Raw genomic sequence first — 10,591 nt, forward strand, 5'->3', positions numbered from 1 at the left:
CACCTTCTGCCTGAGCAGCATGTACCTCCATTAACAAGTCGCTCAGTTCCCTGAGCTTTTGCTAACCCTTATTTGCTATCTTGGGGAAATCATCAATTCTTTTATACAAAGCATTTTCTATAGCTTCTATTGACCCATAACATTCTTCGAGTCTCTCCCACACCATACGAAGTCCTGTGTGTGGGTACTTTATGTTAATGTTCCTGATTCTTTTGGCGTGTTCAGCTGACTCGCTCCCAAGCCACTTAACCAGTAGATCTAACTCTTCACTACTGGAAAGATGCAAGTCTCTGATGGCATTCTGAAAAGAGGCTCGCCATGCTCTGTAGCTTTCAGCTCGATCAGTGAACTTTACAAGTCCCTTGGTCACCAGCTCCCGGCGGGTAAAGAACCTTGCAAAGTTCATAGTGGCTGAGTCAGTGCCGACATGAGCTGGTGTGCTGTTGTTATGCGGTGTTTGTGGTGCATCCTCATACCTGGTAGGAGCTTCTGGCTTAGGAAAGTCTGTGTAAAACCGTTCAGTGGCGAAGGGTGTCCCTGTCAGTCTGGGCGGAGGCCGTACCTTCTGTTCCATAAGACGGTAGTGGTGATCAATGTCGTTTCGCACTATACTTTCCTGCTTCCAGTACGGTGTTTGGAGGAAAGATCTCTGGTAATCTGCATAGGCTGGTTGGTGTAATGGATCAGAGTTGTCTTCTATTTTGGGATGTTGGCGGACATATTCTGAGACGCGTTGAGCAGGGTCCTGACGATCAAGGTCTGGTCCACGTACGTCACTGTCACGCTCAGATTCGGGAAACTCCACGGCTTCTAAGAACTCAGCTTTGGCTATTGCGGCTGCTGCTTCTTTTTCAGCGGAAAGCCTTTCTAAGGTCGCTCGCAGGCGCGCTGTATCTGCGTCTCTATCGGCTTGCAGGCGAGCTCTTTCTGCTTCTTGCTCTGCTTGCAGGCGGGCTCTTACTGCTTCTTGCTCTGCTTGCAGGCGGGCTCTTTCTGCTTCTTGCTCCACTTGTCTCAACTTTAACTGCATCTCTTGTGCAGCGAAGGAGGATCTTACTTTCGCCGCCTCAGCTTCTGCTCGGGCGAGGGCGACAGACATTTTCGAGGAAGACTTGCTAGAGCGGCTTGTTTGGGACCTCGTCCTGAGTCAAGATGTTTGACTTGCAGACATTGTATGTCCGTTTGCAGGCTGTAGGACGTCTCAGAGCGGGTGGGGGTTACTTCAGCGTGGACTGAGACGTGTGGTGCTTGGTGGGCTGCACTCTCGGTACTTGTGACTGTATGGCGGCCGCTGCGGTATCTGCAGGCAGTGCGGTGTGGTACAAGCGGCTGCGTAAGTGGTATTTGCCATCGCTGGCGTCTAGCCTCCTTTTACTGTCATCCCGGCGTCTAGCTTCCGTTTTACTGTTCTGTCTTCATACACGTTGATACGGTGTGTGATCCAACATACAGCATAAACCACTTCTGTCTTCCAAAATAAGCAGACTGTTTTCTGTAGTCTAACTTGTTTATTGGTAACAGGTATTGAAATGCAGTAAAACTATAAGAATACAAATGATTTGGGTAAGTATTGGGCAAATAACAGCACAACTGATACTTATAACTAGCAGAGAAAGCATACAGGATGATGCAACTTCTACATGCAGCTACATACAGTAACTCACAGATAATAGATTTCCCAGGTACTAGTTGCTATACAGTAATCACATTCTATAGAACACTATATTGCAAGAACAAGGATAGCAATCTTACCGGATAAACTAACCAGGGTGGCAAGTAAGTGAAGTAGTTCCAACACAAGAGATTAACACGAGTGTACAGGAAAATACACAGAGAGAAAGATGGGGAATTCCCAATCCCATGATACCTTGGTGCAACCCAGAATGCAACACTCTGATAATTACTAAGAAAAACACAGGTAATAAATTTCTCCACCACTGGGTGGTGCTATAACACAACAAACCCAAAACTATAGCAGTGAAACTTTAATGCTTGGACGAACCCCTGTCCTTGATTAGGAAGGGCAGAACACATAGCATGAGTATACCCGATGGCCATCTTCGTGCACAGATTTGGGATACCCCACTCTCAGTTTATGGTATTCAAATATGAACTTTATGCTGGAAAAATACACATTCCTCTCCATGAAAATAAGGAAAACAATAAATATTGGACAATTCTCTGCCTTTTGGTTTAGGTGAAGAAATCAATTTCAGTATGATTCCGCAAACCGCACAGAGTAACATAAACTAAGCTGTAATATGATCAGTACTATGTAATATTCCTCAACTCCAGTTAGTATTGAAATATCAGTACGAGCACTGCTTGATACTCGCCCCCCTCAGTGAGACACTGCATTAAAATAGGATAAGTAATCCTAAATCCAAACATTAGAAGTTAAATATGAATGACAGGACAAAGTTGTTATTCAAACTAAGTGACTCTGTTCTGACAATCCCTCATAGTTCCTTGACGGATAGAAATGTTTTCACTTTTTTAATAATTCTGCTGAGATTCTTCCAAACCATCATGAAACAGGCCAAAATGGCACTTGGTATAAAGAGTGCTGATATTGGAGGAAATAGTGGTGTCTCTTGTGTGTTCCAGGACCTGAATACTAAATAAGGTATCAGTCTGACTAAATTAGTTTATTTTATATATTTATATTTTTCAAGTTGTTGCCCAAGAAGCAGAACCTTGTACAATGCCAAGCTTCAGGAATTCAAAATACATAGTACAAGCCTGGCAAAACTCTGAACAGATTTATTTATACCAATTTGCACTAGACTGTTTTACTGCCATAATCTCAAAATGTGAGGCAAATTTTTCCATTGAACACAAATGATTTTTTTTCTATATCTTCAGGTAAAATCGTGCTGGTCTTATGATTCTAAGGTGCTAAGATTCCCATGATTTAAAATTTCTTGATGTTTTCATGATGAGATTTATGCAAAAAATAAAAATCCTCGAGTCTGATAGAAATTACACGGCGGTCCCTCTGCTGCCCACTAAGGGAAGCTTCTGCCCGCTCTCAGTTTTTATGATCCAGTAGATGTTTATGAAGCAGAATTAACAGCAGCTGTTTTTCCAGCAACTATCTTTTATGGAATTAGTGAGAGCAATACAAGATGGTAACATGAATCGGTAGCTTGTACTGCTTATTCGAAGTGTTTGTTTGCGTGCCGAGGATGGCTAGTAATGGGGTGAGAAATCAGATGCCCTCTAGACTGCTTGTTTTCACAGAGACCTGGAATGCACGCAAGATATCACATCAGTGTGTAAACTTTCTTCTTCATATGTGTTGCTCTGAAATCTTTAAGATTAATACGTATAAGCTTTATGCTACTTTTAGGATTCTACTTTACTTATAGTTTTTAATCAGGTCAAATACCTGATTAATTCCACGGTCATATGTTCAGTATTTGGTCAGTATTTTACATCAGTATTTGTAAGCCAAAACCAGGGGTAGAGCAATCAGGGGAAAAATATAATAGAAACACATCACCACTTCTGTATATACAGTGGGGCAAAAAAGTATTTAGCCAGTCAGCAATAGTGCAAGTTCCACCACTTAAAAAGATGAGAGGCGTGTGTAATTTACATCATAGGTAGACCTCAACTATGGGAGACAAACTGAGAAAAAAAATTCCAGAAAATCACATTGTCTGTTTTTTTATCATTTTATTTGCATATTATGGTGGAAAATAAGTATTTGGTCAGAAACAAAATTTCATCTCAATACTTTGTAAAATATCCTTTGTTGGCAATGACAGAGGTCAAACGTTTTCTGTAAGTCTTCACAAGGTTGCCACACACTGTTGTTGGTATGTTGGCCCATTCCTCCATGCAGATCTCCTCTAGAGCAGTGATGTTTTTGGCTTTTCGCTTGGCAACACGGACTTTCAACTCCCTCCAAAGGTTTTCTATAGGGTTGAGATCTGGAGACTGGCTAGGCCACTCCAGGACCTTGAAATGCTTCTTACGAAGCCACTCCTTTGTTGCCCTGGCGGTGTGCTTTGGATCATTGTCATGTTGAAAGACCCAGCCACGTTTCATCTTCAATGCCCTTGCTGATGGAAGGTTTGCACTCAAAATCTCACGATACATGGCCCCATTCATTCTTTCATGTACCCAGATCAGTCGTCCTGGCCCCTTTGCAGAGAAACAGCCCCAAAGCATGATGTTTCCACCACCATGCTTTACAGTAGGTATGGTGTTTGATGGATGCAACTCAGTATTCTTTTTCCTCCAAACACGACAAGTTGTGTTTCTACCAAACAGTTCCAGTTTGGTTTCATCAGACCATAGGACATTCTCCCAAAACTCCTCTGGATCATCCAAATGCTCTCTAGCAAACTTCAGACGGGCCCGGACATGTACTGGCTTAAGCAGTGGGACACGTCTGGCACTGCAGGATCTGAGTCCATGGTGGCGTAGTGTGTTACTTATGGTAGGCCTTGTTACATTGGTCCCAGCTCTCTGCAGTTCATTCACTAGGTCCCCCCGCGTGGTTCTGGGATTTTTGCTCACCGTTCTTGTGATCATTCTGACCCCACGGGTTGGTATTTTGCGTGGAGCCCCAGATCGAGGGAGATTATCAGTGGTCTTGAATGTCTTCCATTTTCTAATTATTGCTCCCACTGTTGATTTCTTCACTCCAAGATGGTTGGCTATTGCAGATTCAGTCTTCCCAGCCTGGTGCAGGGCTACAATTTTGTTTCTGGTGTCCTTTGACAGCTCTTTGGTCTTCACCATAGTGGAGTTTGGAGTCAGACTGTTTGAGGGTGTGCACAGGTGTCTTTTTATAGTGATAACAAGTTTAAACAGGTGCCATTACTACAGGTAATGAGTGGAGGAAAGAGGAGACTCTTAAAGAAGAAGTTACAGGTCTGTGAGAGCCAGAAATCTTGATTGTTTGTTTCTGACCAAATACTTATTTTCCACCATAATATGCAAATAAAATGATAAAAAAACAGACAATGTGATTTTCTGGATTTTTTTTTCTCAGTTTGTCTCCCATAGTTGAGGTCTACCTATGATGTAAATTACAGACGCCTCTCATCTTTTTAAGTGGTGGAACTTGCACTATTGCTGACTGACTAAATACTTTTTTGCCCCACTGTATAACCCACTCCTGGTTTTAGCTTACAAATACTGATATAAAATACTGACCAAATACTGAACGTGTGAACGTGGCCTACGGGGTATTTCCATTGCAGACAAATGGCATATCCAAAAGATATCTCCCACACCTTTACCTGGTAACCATCCTTTATGTGCTAGTCACCTCTCCACCTCATTGGGAAGCGTCAAACACAGGGTCGGACATGATCCAAAGAAGACTCCTGTGCAACGGCTTAGGTTGCACCAATGGTACTGTACCCAGCATATTTTATTCATCATGCTTGTTTAAATACCACTGATATATTCCATAGCACCATACAAGGATAGCCATTTCTTATAGTCCCCATTCACCCACGTAATCTAAATTCCCTATCAGTATGTCTTTTGGAATGTGTGAGAAAAACCAATGTACTCAGAGAAAACCCACAAAACCACAAGGCGAACATACAAACTCCGAGCAGATAATAACCCAAGGGATATTCCATGAATGTCTTTTATATCAATGCCTCATTAATTTTAGAAAACAATATCAATTATATAGTACCCACTAACTGTAAAAGAAGCTAATATTATGATACAAGTATATTTCCCACTGATAATTATTTAAATAATGTAATCCTGCTTCAAAGAAACTCTGATAAAATTCCTTACATGATTTTTAAAGTCAAGGATCATCACAGCATGATATACACTCAATGTTGAAACTGTGACATCAAGACGGAAAAGTAGTGGATTTATGAAAATCACAGGATCAATAGACATGGTAATTAGTGATGAGCGAGTGTACTCGTTGCTTGGGTTTTCCGAGCACGCTCTGGTGATCTCCGAGTATTTGTTATTGCTCGGAGATATAGTTTATCATCGCCTCAGTTGCATGATTTATGGCTTCCAGATACGCTGAATGCATGTGGGAATTCCCTAACAAACAGGCATTCCTCACATGTATTCAGCGTATCTGTAATACGTAAATCATGCAACTGAGGCTATGAAAACGATATCTCCGAGCACGCCAAAATACTCGGAGATCACCCGAGTGTGCTGGGGAAAACCTGAGCAACGAGTACACTCGCTCATCACTAATGATAATGCTATGCTAATGAACTATAAACAGAAACAAAATTTTCAAAGCATCTTAATTTAATCAGCATCAAATATGAATTCATGCTCTGAAATAAACATACTTACATGCTTTGGCATGCTACCAATTAATTTTGGTCTGAAGAATATTCTGCCACACTGACTGCCCTTGGGCACACAAATCATATTCATAATGATCCCTTTACAATTGTTGACTATGACGATCCAGATGTGCTTGATGGGAGAAAAGTTCAGAGACACTGCAGGACATAGTATCACATTTAGGCCCTAAATTCTTCACACACTAGCACAAGCAATATGTAGCCTGGCATTATCATGTTGTAAAATTGCTTCTGGGACATGCTGCTTCATGGAATTGCAAATGTGGCCTCCAGACCAATCTCCAAATATCATTACATGCAAGACAAAATCAGTAGTTATTGCTGAATAATAATAATAAATAATAATAATTTTATCTTTATAGCACCAACATATTCCGCAGCACTTTACATTTTAGAGGTGACTTGTACAGACAATAAAAGACATTACAGCATAACAATAATCACATAAATCAACAGATACCAGGAGGATTGAGGGCCCTGCTTGCAAGCTTGCAATCTATGAGGAAGTAGGGGAGACACCAAAGGTGGATGGTTCAATTGTTTTCATTGTTCTGACCAGCCATAATGTAATAAATATCCTGTTCATGTAATGCTGCATGAACTGGTAATCAGCCAGAATATATAAAAGTACAGACACAGAGGGCTATTAAATGCATAAAGCGTGTGAGAACATGATACGAGGAACCCAGTTATGGTAAAAATTTTGAATGGGCAACACAGGGATAGTTAAGTAAATGTGTTGAGGCAATAGACCAGTCTGAAGAAATACATTTTTAGGGCATGCTTAAAATTGTGGGTAATGGGGATTAATCGAATTATCCTGGGTAGTGCATTACAAAGAATTGGTACAGCACGTAAGAAATCTTGGAGACGGGAGTGGGAGGTTCTGATTATTGAGGATGTTAACATCAGGTCATTAACAGGACAGAGTGCATGGGTAGGGTGGTAGACTGAGACAAGGGAGGTGATCCGTGGAGTGCTTTGTGATTGAGAGTGATAAGTTTATATTAAATTCTGGAGTGGGTAACCAGTGCAATGGCTGGCACAAGGTAGAGGCATCGGTGTAATGGTTGGTGAGGAATATGATTGTGACTGCAGCATTCAAGACAGATTGAAGGGGGAGAGTCTGGTAAGAGGGAGACTGATTAATAGCAAGTTACAATAGCCCAGATGAGAATGAATAAGAGCAACAGTAAGAGTTTTTGCAGAGTTGAAAGTAAGAAAAGTTGGAAACTAGAAATGTTTTTCAGGTGCACATAACAAGAGCTAGTCAGTGATCGGATGTGGGGGGGGGGGTGAATGAAAGCTCTAAATCAAGTATGACCCCAAGACGGCGGGCATGATGCTGGGGAGAAATGGTAGAACCACACACGAAACTGGCAATGTCAGGCATAAGTAGGTTAATAGAGGGAGGAAACACAAGGAGTTCAGTTTTTGACAGGTTCAGTTTCAGATGGTGGGAGGACATGATGTTAGAGACAGTGGTAACACAATCACATGTGTTTCGAAATAATGCAGATATGATGTCAAGCGTATAGGTGTATAATTGGGTTTCATCAGCATAGAGATGGTACTGGAAACCAAATCTACTGATTGTCCAATAGGGGCAGTATACAAGTAGAAGAGGAGGGGGCCTAGGACTGATCCTTGAGGAACCCCAACAGTAAGGGGAAGATGAGAGGAGGAGCCAGGAAAAGATATAGTGAAAGAGCGGTCAGTGAGGTAGGAGGAGAACCAGGAGAGAACAGTGTCCTTCAGGCCGATGAAGCAGAGCATAGAGAGGAGGAGCTGGTGATCCACAGTGTTGAATGCTGAAGAGAGATCCAGGAGAATTAGCATGGAGTAGTGACCATTAGATTTATCTGTTAGTAGATCATTAGAGACTTTTGTGAGGGCAGTTTCAGTAGAGTGTAAAGAGCGGAAACCGGATTGAAAAGGGTCAAGAAGAGAGTTATCTGAGAGATAGCGGATTAGACGGAAGTGGACAAAGCTTCCAGGAGTTTAGAGATGAAGGGAAGATTAGAGACAGGTCTATAGTTAGCAGCACAGTTTTTGTTGAGGGGTGGTTTTTTAAGTAATGGATGTATGATGATATGCTTGAATGAGGAGGGAAAGAGAGAAAGAGGTTGAATATTTTTGTTAGGTGAGTGGTGACAGCAAGGGAAAGGGACTGGAGGAAATGTGACGGAATAGGGTCACTGGTGATGAAGAGGATAGATCTTCATACCCAGCCTCCATTGCCATCTTGCTCTGCACAATGATGGCCTTTAGGAGCTGTGGAATGAGGTCAATGGAACGTCTGTAGCTTGGCTTGTAACCCAATGTTGTACTTTCTGATGGTTTACATACTGTCATATGCCTTCAGCTTGCTATGTGACATCTAATTTAACTTCCAGTGAAAAATAGATCACTACGCGCCTTTCTTCAAATCTGATGAGATCACGTGGGCAACACCATTAAGAGGGTTTTACATTTTAATGTCACATTGATCCATCTGCCAGGATTATGGTGTAGGGTGGCATAATTTACAGTAGACTGACCCCTATAGTCTTTTAGGTGCAGTAACAGATTGGAGACACATTGATTTGGTTGTATAACTAGTGATACGGGCATTTCTCCAAATTGTTCCATAAGCTGTGTTTCAATAGAACAATAACACAATGGCCCAAACATGCTATCATGACCTCCAGTGTCTCTGAAGTTGTCTCACATCTAGCAGATCTCATGTAAGCCTGTGAATTTCTGCGTGTGGTACTTATATTCAATGCTGAATAAATCAAGATGTTTGGAAAATGTTGTCATTAACAAATATTATTAACATGTCTATTGATACTGTGATTTCCAAAACTCCACGACCTTTACATCTTGGTGTGTCAATTTCAATGTTGAGGAGTGTATATGCAGAACAAGAGAAACCCATGATGGACCATTAAGTAGACTGATCGTCTTGTACTGTACATAAGGTTTCAGCCATGAACTTGAAAATTAAATTTTTTATGAGACCAATATATTGACATAACATGTTTGTCTAAATTCCAGAAAGATGATCCTGATGATTGTCCTATTGAGTTAAGCAAAGTTCAGAGTGTCAAAGCTGTAGCTAAGAAGCGCCGGGATCGGAGTCTCCCTCGGGCTTTTGAGATCTTCACCGATAATAAAACATATGTCTTCAAGGCAAAAGATGAGAAAAATGCAGAAGAATGGCTGCAATGCATCAATGTGGCTGTCGCACAAGCAAAAGAACGAGAGAGTAGAGAAGCTACTACTTACTTGTAATGTTATACTGAGTAAGGGAACACATTGTTCCATTACAATATATTTGTAAGAGATTTATGCTATTGTGCTGTAAACTATAGATAATTAATGACACAATGGTTGATTACATGACATAAGTCACTTCTGCCCTTAATTACATAGTGCTAATGATCAATGTCACTGATTCCACTTATCTTAGTAATGCAGATAAGATACAATCTTTACAAAATTTGTACAATTACTGTGAATAAAAATGTTACTAAATTTGTATGTAATTTAAGGATAGAGTATAGCCTTTCAATATTGTATAGATTCTCAATCCAAGTTAATAATAATGTTTGCCAGATATGCACCCATGGATTTTCCTGATAAGTCGGGGGTCACACTTGCGTGTGTAATGCTAGAAGCTTGCGTGAGTCTCTCGCATCAATACCCGGCACTGCCACCGGCACTCTGGACCAGAGCGTGCGGCTGCATGTATTTCATTGCAATTTAAAGAATCACCCTCAGAAAACTGATAAATACCAGTCATATTTTCCTGTGGATGGTACATGTGTATAGTCAATACAAAAAATACCACTTTTCATGTGAGCAATGTACAATATATGCAACAGGTATATACAGTGCCTTGCGAAAGTATTCAGCACCCTGGAACTTTTCAACCTTTTCCCACATATTATGCTTCAATCATAAAGATAACAAATGTAATTTTTTGGTGAAGAATCAACAACACGTGGAACACAATTGTGAAGTTGAACGAAATTTCTTGGTTATTTTAAATTTTTGTAGAAATTCAAAAACTAAAAAGTGGGGCGTGCAATATTATTCGGCCCCTTTACTTTCAGTGCAACAAACTCACTCCAGAAGTTCATTGTGGATCTCTGAATGATCCAATGTTGTCCTAGATGCCTAATTAGGATAAATATAATCCACCTGTGTGTAATCAAGTCTCCGTATAAATGCACCTGCTCTGTGATAGTCTCAGGGTTCTGTTTGAAGCACAGAGAGCATCA

General features: G+C 41.0%; 1 protein-coding gene across 1 annotated transcript in view; it reads left to right on the top strand.

Moving 5' to 3' along the window:
- Positions 1 to 9,763, top strand: part of VEPH1 (ventricular zone expressed PH domain containing 1) — a 904,948-nt gene extending 895,185 nt beyond the window's left edge. Inside the window, exon 14 of the mRNA XM_077290690.1 lies at positions 9,363 to 9,763. Coding sequence (XP_077146805.1) covers positions 9,363 to 9,599 — 237 coding nt within the window. The 3' untranslated portion in view covers positions 9,600 to 9,763. The remainder of the gene's footprint in view (positions 1 to 9,362) is intronic.
- The last annotated feature ends 828 nt before the right edge of the window (positions 9,764 to 10,591 follow it).

The sequence above is a fragment of the Ranitomeya variabilis genome, chromosome 2 (assembly GCF_051348905.1).
Source record: "Ranitomeya variabilis isolate aRanVar5 chromosome 2, aRanVar5.hap1, whole genome shotgun sequence".
In the NCBI taxonomy this organism is placed as follows: domain Eukaryota; kingdom Metazoa; phylum Chordata; class Amphibia; order Anura; family Dendrobatidae; genus Ranitomeya; species Ranitomeya variabilis.